Source organism: Miniopterus schreibersii (assembly GCF_964146895.1).
Source record: "Miniopterus schreibersii genome assembly, chromosome: 7".
Classification (NCBI taxonomy): Eukaryota; Metazoa; Chordata; class Mammalia; order Chiroptera; family Miniopteridae; genus Miniopterus; species Miniopterus schreibersii.
This window is the reverse complement of record NC_138108.1, coordinates 31,050,587-31,069,464: the sequence shown is the minus strand read 5'-3', so window position 1 is coordinate 31,069,464 and position 18,878 is coordinate 31,050,587. Positions and strand designations below refer to the sequence as shown.

The window sequence follows — 18,878 nt, the reverse complement described above, 5'->3', positions numbered from 1 at the left end:
TATATTTGAAGTTGCAGTAGTGAAATTATCAATAGAGGAACTCTTAAAGAAGTTTAAGGAAGATCAAACAAGGGGAACTATTCTTGATATGAATATATGCCCTTCATACCAAAGGATAAACTTCATTCTAAACGTCCACTGCCAAAGCCTGTTTTCATTCCAAGTTAGCAACAGAAGTGAGTGCAGACAAGAATACAACCAGATCTTGGGGATCCTGTCTGGCCAGGATTATTCACATTTCAGAAAAGTTTTTGGGAGCCTAGTAGCCTCCACATCTGATCCAGGAAGCCATTTTTTTGGTAACCTAGGGTGTATTTCAGAGTTCTGAGCCAACCAGGAACACCACCATGACCTTGGCATCAAATGGGACTTTGGGACTTGATCCAAAGCTAATTAAATTAGACCCGGCTGTCGGAATTATGCCAAAGTTTGCCAGGCGTTTATTCAGAGGATTTTGCAACAGTGTTGAAGTTTCATCATGAACTTAAGTTTCTGAAAAAGAAAGGAGAATCTCCTTATACTGGGCATTATTTCCTTCTGTAACTATAGCTGAATTATAAGTCTTTTCTACAAATAGCACTATTTAAATATAGGAAACAGATCTACTCAAGATGTATTATTAACTTTACAATAATAGAATAGGATCCAATATCATGGTTCTAAAAATCAATTTTAAGTATAGAGAAAAATAAGTACATCAGAGTCACTTTAATTTGAATTATCTGAAAACCTAAAAATTATTACCTAATTTTACGTAAAAAGCCAGGGAAATCTGAATTGCAATTTCTATAATTGACATTGTTAAAAAGTAATATTTACTGGTTGAAAATAATTTAGGATAAATAATGGAAGTATTATTTAACAGTCACTCCCACAGCTAGCCCGTAAGGCAACTTTTGGGAATTAGAAAAAAGTACCCCTTCCTCAGGGTGCTTTACTGCCATCTGCTGGAAAACTGTTGCAGTAACTATATAAATCTACCATGACTGTGAGTGAATGGCACCCCCTATACTTGTAAAGACTCAACTTTCAGGATTATAAAACTTATAAGAATGGTTACCCAGTGAGGTGAAACTGGTGAGTAAATAACAATTATTCTCATAACAAATAGTGCTATGCACTCTCCTTAGAATATTCACATGGATGATTCCCTTTAATTTTCATAACAATCCTGAGGAGTTTGGTTTAAATGAAACCATGGGAAATGCATTAGAAGATTACCAAAACAAGTTTGGAACCTTTGGGATGAATACACATATCCTTCCACAAAACATTCCTTGATACTACTACTGGAAACAGAAAGCTGATTGTGGTTGGGATCATAATAGCATTTTTTTAAGTATATACCACTTCTCTATTCCCACATCCAGCACAAAGAATGGGATATTGGATGCGTAAATTTTGAAGTATGTAGAGAGACATCTTTTACTGATGTTAACTGACCCTCCATGAAAATAATATGAGACTAACACAAGCTATATTTCCCTACAGCCATGAAATTGCCTCATTAAGGTTGAAAACAGCAAATGTTCCTTATCAAATTAACCAGGAATACATTTGTGATAGCTACCTTTAATATATTAACGTTAATCAAGGCTTACATTTCATTACCAGGGTTTTTTTGCAATACCGTATTTATATGTTATACGTACAGGATGATGATTAAAATAATACTTCTTTTAAAGCCACCCCCCCACACACACACATTAACTTAGGTACACCTTGTTACTCCTTGACTTGAAAGACTTCATTGGTACACCATTACTTTAAAAATAGTTTAAATTTTCTCATTCTTAATACATAAAATGACCTGATTTTTATTCTCCAACCTTATGTCCTATAATGTCTCCAGACACCTTTAATTCCAACTGCACCAGACTTACTGCCCTCTGAGCATGCCATGCTGATTTATAGAACTGGAATCTTCCATAGCCTATGTCCTCTGTCTGGGATACTCTTCCCCACCTCATCCATTTGAAGGCCTATTTTCTTCAAACCCCAGATGAAGTGTTTTTTCTTCCATGAAGTTTCCTTGATTACTTCTTGCAGATTTAATGTTTCAAATGTTTTCAGTGATAAGTGAATAAATGAGTACATGAATATAAAATACCTGTAGGTAACAAGTATAAATGAGATCATTAGGCATTGAACATGGTACGTAGGTGTACAAATTTTTGACAAAAATGTTTTCCTTTTAGTCTGGAGAAAAATGGAGGACCATCCATAATTCCTGTCTTTAAAAAAGGTAACTGATTTTTCTTTTATCTTGGAGGTACCTTCTAGCCCTAACACTTTATAATTTTGTGTTTCATTTATAAAAATTCAAAATGTAGAGGCTACTGAAAAGTTTGCCTATAAACTTTTGCTTTTGTAATTCTGTATATCTAAAGTATCTTTCCATTTACAAGCCAATGTTAAACATTTCTTTTAAGGCCTTCCCTCCTAACGTTAATTGACATAAATTCCTCTCTTATATTGCTTTTTATCACAAGCCATGCACAGTCATAAGTCACTACTGAAACAACAGGACTTAAGTTATGACCTTGCTATTGTTCTGTTCCATGTACAAACTGTCTAATGACTTCTTAAGGCACAGACCACTCTTCCCTCTTGTACTCCGCACAGTCTTACAGAGTTGGTGGATGATGGCTGAGCGGCCTAGGCCTATGAGATCAAAGTCCAGTTCTTATAATATTACCCATCAATGCCTATTAGACATGTGATAAAAAAAATAAATTATTGATTTCACATATATGCTTAGTGCTTGTTCATGTGTGCTTAGTGTAGGACCAAGTTCACTCTTACGTGGTATATTGTCCTATAGTTAAAAGCAAGAATAGAACCATTCAGAAGTCAGTTTGCTCCAGTCACAAATGGAAAGGGAGAGAATAGGGAGAGAGAGCAAAAGGAGAAGAAAAAACCTTCACTTATTCAGGGAGTATTTGAGGGAAGCTAGATATGTATGTATGGGATGCTATATTTCTGAACATCGTGGGTAAAAGAACATCTGTTTTTTGTACAGCTTCTTTAGTCAGTCTCATTCTTTCTTCACTATAATATTGATTTCAGTAATGGTCTGAAGTTTTCACAGGTTTGTGGTAACAAGAAAAAATAAGAACAATGTAGTAAGTTTCTGATAAAGTTAATTTCATTCAATGGAAAGTCTGTCATTTTGAGATAATGCTTTTTTTATTTTACACTTGTTTTGGTGTTAAAATAGCCTTTCTTTCACAAATGTTTATAATAGTTGGTATTTATTCTTTTATGAGTGCCCCAAAGTTGGCTACCATATATATTTGGTCCCCAAAGATTTTTGCACTCTAACATCTAAAAGTCTGGAAGCTACTGATCTATTCTCTTAGTATGTTTTAGTGATGTAAAGAAAATAGAAGTACACAGAACTAATGGCAATTGAGACTATACCTAGAGGTTTTAGGGTTAAGAAAGAGACATTTAATTGTGGCTTTCTAATTTTTAGGGAAAAAGCACCGAAGAAAATTAAAACCTAAAATTCAACCAAGAGATTCTTTGACTTTATTGCCTCCTGTAACTAACTTCATGGGACTCTTCCAAACAGCAAAAAAGGCCACTGCTTCTCATAATGTTTTTTCCTTTTCATCTGCAACTTCATCAGATATCATAAAAGTATCAAGGCCAAGAATAGTGTTATTGAGTGAACTTGGAAAACATGTACAAAAAGCTAATTTGGAACCTACAGAAAGCTAATAAAAGCATTTTAGTATGAAAGGATTCCTGAGCACTCTTTTAAACTTTTTATTTTTAATTGTGGTAAAATATATATAACATAATTGAGTAATCTTTTTTAATGGGAGTTCTTGATATTGATACTTAACAGATTTCCCTTAGTATGTCTTTTGGAATTAAACAGGCCAGAGTTATGGTCTCAAAAAATAAGTAGAATTTTCTGAAATAGAATGCCTGCACTTAAAAATATTAAAGTACAGCAACCGACACAAGTGGCATAATTAGTATATGTGTCAAGTGTTATATTTTTTAACTGGTATGCTGGACTAAAGAGGCCTGATTCAAAGTAGCCCACATGTTAACATTCACTCTAATACCTTAAGATATTTAATGATAAATACTACAAATGCATGAGCTTCTAAAACCTGAAGTGTATACCTTTAAAGCATTTTATTTAAAAAAATCTGACCTCGTGACCATCAGGTACAAAAGTATGGCTAAAAATGTGGCAACCAGCATTTACCACTCTCCATACTTATTGAGTACCTTTGGTTTGCAGCTAGAAAGGGCGATACTCTTTGTGGCTTAGAATCACATGGCGTCTTTGCCCAGAGAGTACTGTTTCCAGTAGGTGGAAGTTGTGATGTATGTCTGCTCCTCCTATTTTACAGCAGCAGATATATTTGATACAAAAACAAGCTGGGCTTCACTGTGCCCTTTAAAGCCCCCCTTTTTCTCTGTCCGCTTTGCTCAGTGTCTTCATATGGTCTACCTGAGCTACACTGAACATACGTTAATTAGCAGTTATTTTCCCCAACATGCCTTAACATAACAGTAATGATGGTGATGACAGCAGCTACATGTACTTAGACTTTTCTATGTGCCAGAGTCCAAAGCCTGTGCTCTCAACCACTGCACAATAAGACACTCTTTAATCTTCAAATTTAATTCTATACTATATTGCTTTGAGTCACAACTTTCTGGTGGATGGACTAAAATATAGGAATTGTGGTGGGAGGGGAATGGGATATTTTACACTAAAAGGGATAAATAATTCAAATGATAAGAAACTATGTCATGTATTCACTACCATTAAGGATAGAATGCATATCAGTGGAAATATTAAGCCTCTGTAGACTTAAAAAAAAAAGCCTTTAGATAACAAACTTTAGCTTTGCAACTAGCTTCAGGTGGGCTACAGACTATATTTTAAGAGTATTTTCAGAAAACAGTATGGAGGTTCCTCAAAAAATTAAAAATGGAGCTGCCTTTTGACCCAGTGATCCCACTTCTAGGAATATATCCTAAGAATCCTGAAGCACTCATCAGAAAGAATACCCCTATGTTCATAGCAGCACAGTTTACAATAGCTAAGATCTGGAAACAGCCCAAGTGCCCATCAGTAGATGAGTGGATAAAAAAGCTGTGGGACATTTACACCATGGAACACTACGCAGCTGTAAAGAAGAAGAATCTCGTACCCTTTGGGACAGTATGGATGGACCTGGAGAAAATTATGCTAAGTAAAATAAGCCAGGCAGAGAAAGACAAACATCACATGATCTTGCTTATTTGTGGAATCTAAAGAACTTAATAAACTGATGAACAGAATAGATTCAATGACATGGAAGCATAGATCAGACTGACGAATGTCAGAGGGATGGAGGAGGGTGGGTGGATGGAGAGAGAGAGAGTAACCAAAGATTTTTATGCATATATGCACAACCCAAGGACACAGACAATGATGGGGAGAGGGACTGGGGAGGGGGATGGGACGGGGTGGAATGGGTCATTTGGGAGAAAAGGGACATCTGTGATATTTTAAACAAAAATTAAAATAAGAAAAAAGTATTTTCAGGTATGAGGATTAGGGTTTTATTGCATTCAATAACATAGACATTACCTGAGTACCTTGGCCTAGCCAGACCATCCTACTCCTACTCCTAATATTAAAGTATTTCTCCTAAATTACAGCCCCCTCCCAGCTGTAAAAATTATTTTTATTTTTTAAAAATATGTCTAAGATGAGAAAGGCCTCAAGATACAGACGTTGCAGCAAATTGCTCGCCTCTTACCTGATTATAAGCTAACTTTGGCATGTATGCTTGCCAATATAGAGCTCGGTGCTTCTCTTTCTTCTCCTTCCCATCTCTCTCTCTGTCTTCTTCCCCTTCCTTTCTTCCTTACGGCTAAGTACTGAAAGGCCTAAAGATATGCAGTGCTTCCAGAATTTCCTCATTTTCTTCATCTATAGTTTCCCTTACTTATGTCATGAATCCAATTTTGACATGTGTGCTTGTAGCACCTGGAACAATATTTATACTTTGAAATTTTAACTACTTAGATTATAGATATCCCTATTTTATAATATTTGTGATGGTGGGAAGAAATTTTGGTCAGCTTTCTTCCATAGTTTATATGCACTCCGACTGTAATAGCCACAGGAAATGATCATACTTCTTCTCTTTGAATTCAGATCCACATTAATACAGAATACAAATCTAAATGTAAAATGTAAATTCACAAACTGTTTCTTTTGAATATCTGTAAAGCGATTCCATCATACCTATACCTCAACATGAAACAATGCAAAGCTTTATAAATACTGGCTGTTTCTACATCTTCCTTCATATAAGTTATATTTTCTATTTCCAGGATAAAATGGATGATCAATAAGCAATACTCCATGATCACAATTCTAAAGAAAAGAATTACTTAATGGAATTTCTCCAAAGCGAAGTCACTTTAAGGCAGGATTAAAATAAGAAATCTTTTCCTCATTGATTTTTATCCTTACCTCCTAGTTTCTAGTCCTGTATAACATGGAGCCAGAATTTAGCTGATTCACTTTATTCCTTCCTGAAGGTTTTTCTACCTGCCAGTATCAGTAGATCCCCCTCAAGATGTTTTACTTTGGTTTTTGATTAAAAAATTTCTATTCTCTTATAATACAATAATATATTATTACAGTCTCTCAGATGATCAGGTTAAATATCAAACATAAGAAAAGGAATAACAAAGGACAGTCTTGATGAACAATATTATGTATCTCCTACAGTTGATATACAAAAAATCAAAACTGAGTATTGAAATACTACCGTTAGGGGTTTTTGAAAAGCAAAAATCAAATCTTCATTTTTAATCGTGGTACTTTTATGGCAGCTTCTCCAACTTCTTTTGATATATCCACTCCTAGAGGACATCTGCATCATAATTAAACAAATCACATTATTTCAAATATGTGCTTCCAGATCTGTCACTAGTTCTGCAGACTGTATGCTTAGATTTCTAACTACATACATATCTAATTTATATATGGTGACAGTTCTTGAATACATACAAATACAATAGGACCTCAAATCAGACTAAAGGATGAAGAAAGGCCAGTTCTATTAATAAGAAATGTAAATTTGGAGACTTTTTAAAACCATTTTGAGGTGTATTTGACATGTAAAAAGCTATACATATTTAATATATATAACTCGATGACTTTGGGGATTGAGATGTTTTGAAAGAAACAATTCTACATATCTCAAATACTGTAAATAAATACAAACTTAAAATGAAGTAGAAAAATAACAAAAAAAAGTCTTATAATTCTCTACAAAGCTAAGAAGGTGAAAACAGTTTACCATATGGCTACCGTGAAACCTGCACCCATTCCTACTCTAGAGATTCCCCAGGTTTCTATTGATTCTTCTCTGAGGTTTCAAAATCTAGCTTGTTCCTTTTCTATCTTCCTTTGTCGCTACTGGCAGGAGAGGTCTTAGATCCTACCCTCTTTCTTTGTTCTTCCTTAGTTAATAATTTTGGCTTCTGATTTCTGCTTTCTCACTATGTTGCCCAACCTGGAAAAAGCCATCGTTTCCTGCCTCCACGCTGTCAAAAGAAGGCACCACTGGATCAGATGACATATTCTACCAAAGGCCAGGCCATCGACCACTACTAATTAAACTCTGTTCATTTATAATCAGCCATAAGAGTCTTTGGTTCATGTAAGCTGCAGTAAGGACTACAATGCAGAAAAGTTTTAAATCACCAGATAAAATGAAGTGGAAAGAGAATTATGTTAGACTATGAAACATAATATCCTTTACTATTTTTGCTATTCCAGAATTAACTTAGACCAGAACTTCATAACAAAGAGAAAAACTGTGCTATTCTTTGGAACTTTGATTTGGGAGATAAAATAAGGCGTGCAGAAAACAGCCATCATTTGGCCATTTCTCAGCTGCATGTAGAAGAGCATATTCACAGCCCAGTCTCCACCTGAATGCTTTTTGCACATTTTCCTTAAGTTTCCTAGCATACTAGCTCTTTCTGAGATGGTCTTGACATTGCAAAAGTCAGGCCATGGGCATGGTTTCCATTCTGTTTCTAAACGAAGGAATTCATCACCCTTGCCTACCACCTGTTTCTAACCTATGATTTGTTAAATTTTTTATAATTTGAAATTGTAGCAAAAATATTTCTTATAAGGTATCTACCTCCTAGGTTCATGAAAGAAATTAATGTAACCAGAATGTCAATGAAAACCTCATATATAAAAGCAAAATCGAGACTTTGACTTTTATAATGCAACCTGCATAAAGATATGAATAGTACTACATACTTTGGTTCATAGCGGATGCCTTCTGTGTCGTATAAAATGCCCAAGCCAGCACGCAGTCTTTCAATACCATTCCTAAATAAGAATCATTAAAATAAAGTAATTAGCCCAAGATTTAAAGGAAGAAGATTTAGCATAATGAAATGGCAATTAATATTTACATAATTATGAGCGAAGCACACATACCATGCAATCATAACGCCGTTGTCAGTGCACAGTCTGGGGGGAGGACATAACAAAGTGCACTGTGTTGCATTTGCTACAATTTCCAGAGCTTTTCGGATATAGAAGTTACTTGCAACTCCTCCAGACACAACCTGAATGCATCGAGAAAACCAAAATTAATGAATACCACATATGGATATGAGCCGAGCTGTTAGCTAAACTTGGGGAAAAGAGCAGCATTATACAATAAAAATACTGCATTTTGATAGATGGATAATGGGCAAATGGTGTATTTGTACAATAAAAATTTGGAGGAAAAAAATCACCCAGAATTTCAATATCAGCATATAATCACTTCTATCATTTTTATATATTGTCTTCTAAGTTTTTTCTAATTACAATCATAGTACAATACTTTAGACTCTGAAGTTTTTACTTATAAGCATTTTTTTCTTTTTACTACAAAATTCTTAAAAAACTATTATCTTTGATACTCCAGTTTGTGAATATACCATCATTTAAATATTGTCTCACTTTATAATTTTCAAAAGAATGAAGTTTAAGATATAGTTAAACAAGAAGTTTATCAAGGCTTTAAACACATTAAAGGGATTTCATCAAAGGAACATAAATTCTAAGGAAGTTAGCCTATTTTTCTAAAAATAATGACACCAGTCACTGCATTTCATTTCTTATTAAAACCAGGGGCGGGGAACCTTTTCTCTGCCAAGGGCCATTTGGATATTTATAACATCATTCACAGACCATACAAAATTATCAACTTAAAAATTAGCTATGAAAAAAGCTCCTAGATTTATTGGATTTTGAGTCCCACCTACAGTTGCCTTGGCAGGGCCAGACCAAATGATTTCACAAGCCATATACGGCCCACAGGCCGGATGTTCCCCACCCATGTTGTAAACCCTCTTTTAAATTCAATGAGAAGATGCAGCATTGGATTTTCTTGCCATACAGGCTGTACATATGTCCCATAAAGCTGCCATACCTGTACAAGAAACAAGTGTTAGTCTTTTTCTGCATATTTCATACTGTTACGGCTAGCATATGGCATAAAGGCCTTTCCATCCTATGCACAGGGTCAATTAAGCTCTTGGAAGGAAAGCATACAGTCAAGTGTTACTACTATTCCAAGATGAGATGAGACAACTTACCAGTACTGCATTGCTCTGAGATAAAAGGCCTCTTTGCTTGCAAAACAGAACAGCACGATGTGTTCTTTTCGCAATGTGGCACGCTGTCGTGTGCTGCACTGCAGCAGCAATGTCGGCGGCTGAAGACAGAATTTGCCCCTTCTCAACACCTGCAGAAACGAGCACGTATTTTTAGGCACAATCCAGGATTACTTATTTGTCCAACTTTATTAATTAGAAATATACCTTCCTCTTTTTCCTTTTGCATTATTATCCTATCAATAATTTGTTGAAGTCCAGAAAAAGAAAAGTCACAATTTTTAGCCCGTTGCATGGGAGGTTTTAAATCAAAATTCAGTTTATTTCCTTGTTTAGCCAGATGTTCTATAGCCTTCCCACCACTCATGGTGGAGCACTCTGGATGTTTTATTAGAGAAAGTCTTCTTGCTACCTATCAAAAAAAAAAAGCCAAAAGTTTTTATAAAATTGCACATTTTGAAACCAAGATGCAAAGGAAATAAAAAACACACAAAAACCTGGATAAATAACACATGCTATACTTTTATAAATATGGATGATAGTTGGTGGTCAGTAAAGACAGACTCTCTTGCTCCTTCTGACAATGTGATCAATAGCAGCTAATCACTGCCTCCCTATCCTCTTTTGCTCTTCTACAGGGGATGGAAAATAGACTTGAAGTTAACAATAAATACTCAATAATGAACTTAAAAAAATAAGAACCTGCCCTATTTCTTCCAATCATTTCAGCTGTTGGCAGCATTAGACTTTGAAGGATTCTAAAATGAAGAAGAAATCTGCTTGGTGGTAGTGTTGGCAATTGTGATATTTAACCATAGACCTTTGTGCACCTTTAATATCCTTATATCATCTTTATGTAGCCTGATATTTCACATTTTTACAGTACTTTACATTTCACAAAGTACTTTCACATATATTATCCTATTTGATTAAAACGTAACTGCATTTGCAGACTATTTGTGCCTTTATGTGATATAAACCTCTTACCATTTTATTTGGAATGTAAGAAAGAATCTTTTGTAAACTAGGCACCACTTTTTCTTTTTGTCTTACTGCACATGTATTTTTCAGTCTAATATGATGTTATTCAGAAATATTTAGATGAATGGCACTAGTGAAGCTATTACTATTTAACTGAAACTGACACCTTAACAAAAAATAATGTAGAAATTAATTCTTAATTACCTTGTCAAGCATGTCACCCGGTGCTATGTCCAAAGACTTTCCAAGAAGCAGAAAATCTGAAACTCCTCTAACTAATGCCAATAGACAGTGGCCTCCAGAAATCAAAAGAACTAAAAAAGGAAATTCTACTTTATTTGTCAACCTAATAGTAAGTGCATGAGCTTCCATATGATGAATGGGAATAAATGGCTTTTTTAACTGGTCAACCAGCTGTAAGCTAAATGATAAGCCCACTCCCAAGCTTAAAGCAAGTCCTGGTTTTACGGTAGTTGCAACTGCTGAGAGTTCACTTGGACAGACTTTACTGACAAAGAGAGCTTCTTGTACTATTCGTTGAATATTTTCTCTGTGAAGTTGTTGAGCTACTGGAGGAATAATCCCACCTGTTCTGAAAGAAATTTTAAAAAAAGTTTTTTATAATTTTAAGATTGTAAATAAAGAGGAGGAAAAATTCTATATTATAGCTGAAGGCATGTTTTTAAGTTAATCATTACATAGCTAAAAATGTTAGTAAGTCAAGTATTTCCGAATGTGTCTTACCATGCAGCACACTACAAGAATTCAGTATGTAGTGACTAAGGGTATAATGTCTCTGTTCAAAATTGTGCACAACAAACTCCTATGGATTTGTTTGTTGATGAAGGAAATCACCAAAAATCATCTGGAGACCCATTCTAAGGAAAAAATCTTGAACAAGGAAAGGACAGGATAAAATCGAATTTTAGAAAAGTTAATCTCTCTGCAGATAGGTAAATTTTTAAAGATTTTTAAAGTTATTGCAAAAGAGTAAGGTAATTACATCATAAACTGGGTGATTGTGGGAATGAACAAAAGGGATAGAGAGCCTGGAAAACTGTAATGACTAATTCGTTATAAGGGGAAGGGAGGCCAAGGCATCAAAGATGAATCAGATATTTTGCTGGAATGACTGAGAAAAGAAGTACTAACAGAAACATGAAGACAATTTTGTGAAGGAAAGGAGTATATTTTTAAACACTGCACTTGAAGTCACAGCAGGACAGTCGACAGCTTGCAATCCTGAAATAAGTTTGTGCTCAGAGTTGGTAATTTTGATTTTTGGTCCATGTAGGACAGGCAGTGGATGATCATTCCAAACATCAAATGTAAAGACTTAGGAGGTAAAGTTGCCAGCAAAAAATTTGCCAGCATGTGACAGAGAAGCAGAGCAACAGAATATAGGATCTGCAACATGCACCTCAAATCTCAAAAAACAACAACAAAACCTTCAAATATTTGATTTTCAAGATCTGCTAGTTTTATACACAAAAATGAAAATCCTCAGTAGGAGCATGCAATGAATATTTATTTAATACAGTTGACTCTTGAACAATGCAGGGTTCAGGGGTGTTAACCCCTATGCAGTTGAAAATCTACACATAACTTCGACTTCCCCAAAACTTTACTTCTAATAGTCTACTATTAACTGGCAGCCTTACTGACGACATAAACAGTTAATTAGCACATATTTTGTACATGTATTATATGCTGTATTCTCATAATAAAGTAAGCCAGAGAAAAGAAAATCATAAGGAAGAGAAATTGCATTTACAGTACTATACTGTATTTGTTGATACCATAAGTTTATATTGTCTGTTTACAAGATGAAGTGTCTATCAGTACCTTTATCAATATTGTCTTATATAATACAAAACGTAGATTTATAAGTATTACTAACACTAAACATCAAAAATGAAAAGATAATGTGAAAAAAATTCACATTTATTTACAGGCATAATGATTCATGCATTGATAACAAAGCAGCAGCAAGATGATTGCTTTATGATCATCTGGTGTTAATTGATATGATTGTTTCACAGTAGCCTAGCCTATATAATAATGAATGGTTATAAAATTTTTATGGCATACAGTATTATAGCCATATTCATAATACAAAATTGGAGACATTTTTACATTTAAAAAAACACTTGCTTGTGATAATTGGCTGATATGCAGTTTCTCCAATTCTAAGAGAGGGGCATACTGTACAGTAATGTAATTCTTTGAAAGCTAAGTTATAAAACAGTAAGAAAATTAACACATTATTAAGTTTATATTAAATATCAGTCACCTTATGTCTAAGTAAGGATAGGCTACCCACTTCAATACAAGGCTTGCACATGATGTGCTAGATGATGATGGTGATGACACAAATAAGTCTCATACATTCTTGAAGTACGGTTATTGGATTTTCACATGAAGGCACTAGCACTTACACACAACAGGTAAGTTTATTAACTCTATGGCATGATTATTTACTATTCGTTAAGTGGAAGTGGATCATCTTGAGGGTCATCCTCACTGTCTTCACACTGAGTAGGCGGAGGGGGAGGAGGAGGAAGGTGGGCTGGTCTTGCTGTCTCAGAGGTGGCAGAGGCAGAGGAGGCGGAGAAGGTGGAAGGGGAAGTAAGAGAGGCAGGCGCACTTGATGTAACTACGGAAATACAACATCACTTCTGTCTGACTTCTTCCTTTTTCATTTCTTTAAAAATGTTTCTATACATTTTTAGATGTACCAATCCTTCTTCCACTTTGCTTTCGTTTCAGTGCACATATCATGGAAGAGTCCAGGTCGTAAGTTGAAAGCAGTCTTGATTCACTGGAACCCTTCTGCCAGATAGGTTAATGTCAGTTGGTTTCCTGGCACTGCTTCTTCTACATCTTCTTCCTCATTAGCTGGCACTGACTTGGAAGCACTCATCTCCATCAAGTTTTCGTCTGCTAATTCCTCTGGTGTGGTATCTGTTAGCTCTTTACTTTCTCCAAGATTTTATTTTTGAAACCCTCTCCCCTCACCTTTTTTTTTCTTTTTGCCATATCCACACTCCTTCATGAATTCCTTGACTGGCTGTCATAAATCCTACGAGTTCATGCACATCTGGACACAGTTTTCTCCAGCAGGAAGTTATTGTTTTGGGCTTTATGGCTTTCACAGCCTTTTCTATAAGGAACTATGGCATTTGCAATGGTGTAATCCTTCCCGACTTTCATAAAGTTCTCTCTATCCAGGTTCTCTTCCATACCATTGACAATCCTTCCCATAGAGTACAGTGTGTAATGAGAGTTAAAGGTCCTAATGAACCCCTGTTCTAGAGGCTGAATTAGAGACGTGTTTGAAGGCAAACAGACCAACAGATCATTTTGACACCTTCAGCATTAAACTCATAGGTTTCTGGGTGGCCAGGGACATTGTCCAATACCAAAAGAAAGTTAAAGACAGTTCTTTACTGGCAATATACTTCCTGACTTCAGGGACAAAGCATGGATGGAACCAATCCAGAAAAAAGGGTTCTCACTGTCCAGGCCTTCTTGTTGTCATACAACCAAAAGATTGGCAGCTGGTGTTTACCTTTTCTCTTCATGGCTCAGGGGTTAGCAGTGTTATAGATGAGGTAAGTCCTGATCATAAACCCACTCACTTGCACAAGACAGTAAAGTCTATTCTTTCCCACCTTAAATCTTGGTGCTTCCTTCTCTGCCTTACTAATGAATGTCCTTTGTGGCCTTTCCCCCCCAGAATAGGGTACTTTAGTCTGCATTAAAAACGTGTTCAGGCAGATATCCCTTCTCCTCAATCATTTTCTTAACATCTGGGAACTCATCTGCTGACTCTTGGTCAATAGAAGCTGCTTTACCTGTTATCTTGACATTTTTTAAGCCAAACTCTTTCTAAAATTATCAAATCATCCATTGCTAGCATTAAATTCTCTAGCTTTAGATTCTTCATCTTCCTTTTGCTTTAATTTGTAATATAATGACTTTGCTTTTTCTCAAATCATATTAGAGTCTATAGTTATGCCTTTCTTATAGCTATCCTACACCCACATAAAAGCTACATTTTCAGTATGAGATAAAAAGGTATTTCATAAGAAGTGCAAGATTTTTACACCTGTTGGTGTAGCTATAGCAATGGCTTCAGGAATTTCCTTTTTTTTATAATGGTCCTTACACTGGATTCATTTACCTTGAAATGGCAGGCATATCTAGATATATATCAAGCAATCCAACTTTTTCTATAATGTCATGACCTTTCTCTGCTTCTTGGGAGCACTTCCAGCATCACTAGTGGCACTTCATATGGGTCCCATGGTGTTATTCAAGGTTTATGGTACTGCACAAAACATGACGGAAGCTAGGCAAGAGCTGCAAGAGATCACTTTTTCTGTGATATACAATTTACTGGAGAGATGAACTGCTTATGTAGAGGTTACTGGAGTCACACAGAGTTTTAAGCAGATACTTGCAACACTTGAGCTCACTTCAATAGCAACAGGAGATGGCTACGAAACTATTACAGTACAGTACAGTATGTACTACAGTTATGATTTAATACTTCATCTTTATGTTTGTTTGTATTTCTCTCCATTGCAAATGGAACCATGTATGTCTGCAAGTATATGCATAAGTTTTGATAAATTTTACCTTTTTATAATAGATTTCTGTATATTTTATAGTATACAAATGATAAAATAGACTAATATCTACATATATTTTACACATTCATGGCATACCTTTTCCTTATTTTTTCAATATTTCTAGGCTACACTATTCATTTGAAAGTTTTTTCCAAATTGTCACAAATCTCCAAAAAATTTTTCCAATATAATTATTGAAAAAAAAATCTATGCATAAGTGGACCTGTGCAGTTCAAACTCCTGTTGTCCAAGGGTCAGCTGTATATCATGTCTTAGAGATTAGGTTAAGCTTCTTGAAGGCAAGGACTTTCTAGTACTTCACTGTCCCTTCTCAAAACCTACCAGTCCCTTTCACATATTATATAACCATGAGAAGCCTATCCTGCCTCTTCACATATATTATTTCTAATTACAATATTCTATGTTATTTCTGTTACACTTTCCACAATCCTATAAGGCAAGAATCGGAATTCTTCCCACTTTCTGGGTGTGAAAACAATCAGAGAAGATAAAGAACCTGCTCAACACCAATACCAAATGTCTAACTCATGGTTCAAATACAGGCCCGTGATCTCAAGATACCAATCTCTTCTTCACTATGCAGATATTGTCAATGTCTTCAAGGCATTTTTGATCTGTACAGTACTTCAACATATTTTGAATTAGCTACTATTTTCAAAAATCTGGAGCTATTACAGTAACATTCTGATTTTCATTTTCTCTTGGAGATTCTGATGATCAAATAACATAGGGTCTATATTCCTGCATGGCAATAATTGGCTAGAGCTGAGTAGTGACTTTCTCCAGATATTTTCCACTTTATATCCAGCCCACTAATTTAATGTAACCTGGCTGGTGGTCCTTTGGAAACATCTGAGTTTATAAACCTTACACCATTCGGTGCTTTAATACAATAATTTGTTATTATTATTATTATTATTATTATTATTATAGTACCAACACGAGTTATGTATATAAATGTGAATAGGATTTTTTCTTTTCGGTGATTAACACAGGTTAGAGGTCAAGTCAGGCTTTCCTAGGACTTCAGTTGAGAACAAGAAGCATACAGGTGAACAAAAGAGGAAAGGACATTACTGAGGGGAAATCATGGATAAATACTGGAGTTGGGAATGAGCTTAGTTTCTTTTTGGCAACAGGATGAGCTAAGGTTTGAACCTTATTGTGGAGAGCCTTAAAAGCCAGGTTGAGAGGTTTGAGGTTTTCTAATAACAGCAATTAAAAGCTTTTGTACAAGAAAAAAATTAGCTTCTAAAATTTAACTTCTATATATAATACAAAAAAATTATTTCATTTTACTTTTTGCAAAAAAGTGAAACTACCAAGATAAAGGCAACTTACTTTAAATGAACTTCAGTTTGGGAATGTATTGCTTCTCCCAAAACATTTCCAGTTTCATCCACCACAGCAGCCGCTGTATCATCACAACTGGTTTCAATTCCCAATACTAGTTTATGAAGAAATACTTTTCCAGGATGAAAATTAAAACTTCTTAAATATTCATAAAATCTCCTCTTTGATGGTTTAGAAAAAACTCCTGCTGTCTTATTCAATATTAGCATCCTTACTCTATAGATAATTCCTAGAAAAGAATTAAAGAAACAAACTAGTTATTATTTGGAATTGGCATGAGCCACTAGCCCGTTCAGTTAAGCAAAATTCTGAAAGCTTGGCTTATCTTTCAGTATACAGCTTTATAAAGTTATAGGAAAGTTTTGTAAAAGTCAGCAAAAAATGTTTAAAGGCTATAGTAACTTGTTACATAATTACATAATTTATATACTATAAACAGTATGAATGAAAATAATGCTCTTTAAGGAGAAAAACAGTAAAGTTGGACATAATTTTTTTGTATTACTATTACTTTCATGCTGTTCTTACCAAACCACTCATTATTCTTTATAAAACAGCTAATACTACAATACAATAGTTGCATGGAATAGTCCTCTGGAAAGTGCTATTTATTTTTTTGACAACTAAAATTAAGACAAAATGTGGTTTTAAAAAAATAAAACGATAAAGGCAAAATGGAACAGTAAAAATAAATACATTTTACTTCCTGGAAACATCTTTTAAAATAAAATTTAATCATTTGGTTGGAAAACAGAGTGCACACAAAACACACAAAAAATAAGATTTAGTCATCTAGTTCAGAAACAAGTGTTCTCATAAAGCTCATCTTAAATGAACCACATCTCGACCAGAGACTGCAACCTCTTACCTATTTTATCCATTAATTTCAATTTTTCGAATTAAATCTACATTTTTGCCACAGGTTTATCATAATAGGGGTCTCCCCAAATCCTATTTTTCCCAAAATAACAGCAGTCCATCACTAAAACCCCCTGGGATTCCCACGCTGCCAAGCGTCTAGTTTCACGCTCCCAAATCACCTGTTCTAAAACTTTCCGGGTGTCTAAGCAGGCCCTTTCCCTCCCACACTAACGGACAGCACGCAGATAAGAGCGAATAAATACTGGCACTTTTATTGTTCCACGGGGCGGAGGCATCCAGGGATTGGATACGATCGACCTGTTTATTCACAGAGAACAGCTGCGGGGAGTGCACCGCAGACAGACACGCTCTGAGAAATTCGATTTGCAATCACTACATCCAGGCAAGGCGGCTTGTGCGAAGTACTTCTCTTTTGGGTCAAGCTGGCTCCCAAGTGGACCCAGGGGACTTGGCCAGCGCCTTTTGCTGGAAGCGAGGTGACCTGGCCAGCGCTCTGCTGTAAAAAGGCGAGGTAGTCGGTCTGGAGCCGCTTTTCCAGGGGCGCAAAAGCGACAGTGGGGAGGAGCGAGCAATTCACCCACCTTCCTGGTGCACGACAGTACTTGGTACCCGTCTCCTTTCCCTCGTATTGACGGGCGGACTGCCCCTTCTCAGGCGCTGGGCGGCCCGACCGTGGCGCCCGGAAGTGAGGTCATCAGTGCGGCGCCAGCGTCCCGGCGTCGGGACGGGCGGCTAGTGCCCTAGGGGGCGTCACTCTGAACTCAGAGTCAGTATACGCGTAAAATGTGTCGTTGTCCGAGACGGTGTGCGTGCGCTCACGCATTTACCCCCCAGGTGCGTAGATAATAAGGCTCCTCTGGAAGGGCACGGGGCCGAAACACAGAGTTCTCTCACTACACACCATGAAGTTCTATATTATGCTATATATTAAAGGGGAAAAATTGTGTGTTCTGGCTGGAATTCGGACGCCACTGTGAGAAAAGGATTTGGTAGGTTGTTCGTCACTCCATTTTCCGAGGAGCTATCACCAAGCCTAAAGGCGTGGCCTGAGATACCTGGTATTTTAAGAGACAGTGGAAACTAGCGGCGCCTTCAAGGACCTGCACGGTTCCCAGAGGACGGAAGCGTTTCCCGCCGGACAGTCTATACTCTTACTCCCAGTTCTTCACTTGAAGAGGTGCCGGGCTGGTTCGTTTTTGTGGTAAAAATAAAAGGGGATTGTGATATTCACTTACCTTCAAACACTTAATGTCCATTTTTCACAATACATTATGTAAAAAACTTCAGCATAGTATGTCCTTATATTCTTGCACCTCCACTTTTTTTTTTTGTATG

The 18,878-nt window shown here is 36.0% G+C and overlaps 2 protein-coding genes across 3 annotated transcripts in view; one reads left to right on the top strand and one right to left on the bottom strand.

The window, feature by feature from the left end:
- ANKAR (ankyrin and armadillo repeat containing) overlaps positions 1–3,749 on the top strand; it is a 36,576-nt gene extending 32,827 nt beyond the window's left edge. The window contains exons 22-23 of the mRNA XM_081142421.1: positions 2,199–2,245; positions 3,479–3,749. Of these exons, the coding sequence (XP_080998547.1) occupies positions 2,199–2,245; positions 3,479–3,726 (295 nt within the window). The 3' untranslated portion in view covers positions 3,727–3,749. The remainder of the gene's footprint in view (positions 1–2,198; positions 2,246–3,478) is intronic.
- On the bottom strand, positions 10–18,244 carry OSGEPL1 (O-sialoglycoprotein endopeptidase like 1). 2 transcript variants are annotated; one of them, XM_081142419.1, is made up of 9 exons: positions 18,125–18,244; positions 16,650–16,890; positions 10,855–11,242; positions 9,877–10,081; positions 9,652–9,800; positions 8,501–8,631; positions 8,318–8,389; positions 6,804–6,908; positions 10–2,110 (listed from the first exon to the last, which is right to left on the bottom strand). In XM_081142419.1, the coding sequence occupies exons 2-8, from the start codon at positions 16,868–16,870 to the stop codon at positions 6,830–6,832; spliced, it is 1,245 nt and encodes a 414-aa protein (XP_080998545.1). In that variant the 5' UTR covers positions 16,871–16,890; positions 18,125–18,244; the 3' UTR covers positions 10–2,110; positions 6,804–6,829. The 2 variants fall into 2 exon arrangements, with proteins under 2 accessions (XP_080998545.1, XP_080998546.1); XM_081142420.1 differs by lacking the exons at positions 10–2,110; positions 18,125–18,244 and having other exon boundaries at positions 3,768–6,908; positions 10,855–11,237; positions 16,650–16,697.
- Between the last annotated feature and the right edge of the window lie 634 nt (positions 18,245–18,878).

Coding starts and splice junctions, on each gene's coding strand:
- OSGEPL1 (XM_081142419.1), bottom strand. CDS start 16,870: ATGCTAATATTGAATAAGACAGCAGGAGTTTTTTCTAAACCATCAAAG. Junction 11,243..16,649: donor CAAACTGAAGTTCATTTAAA/GTAAGTTGCCTT, acceptor AATTTCTTTCAG/AACAGGTGGGATTATTCCTC. Junction 8,390..8,500: donor AACGGCGTTATGATTGCATG/GTATGTGTGCTT, acceptor ATTCTTATTTAG/GAATGGTATTGAAAGACTGC.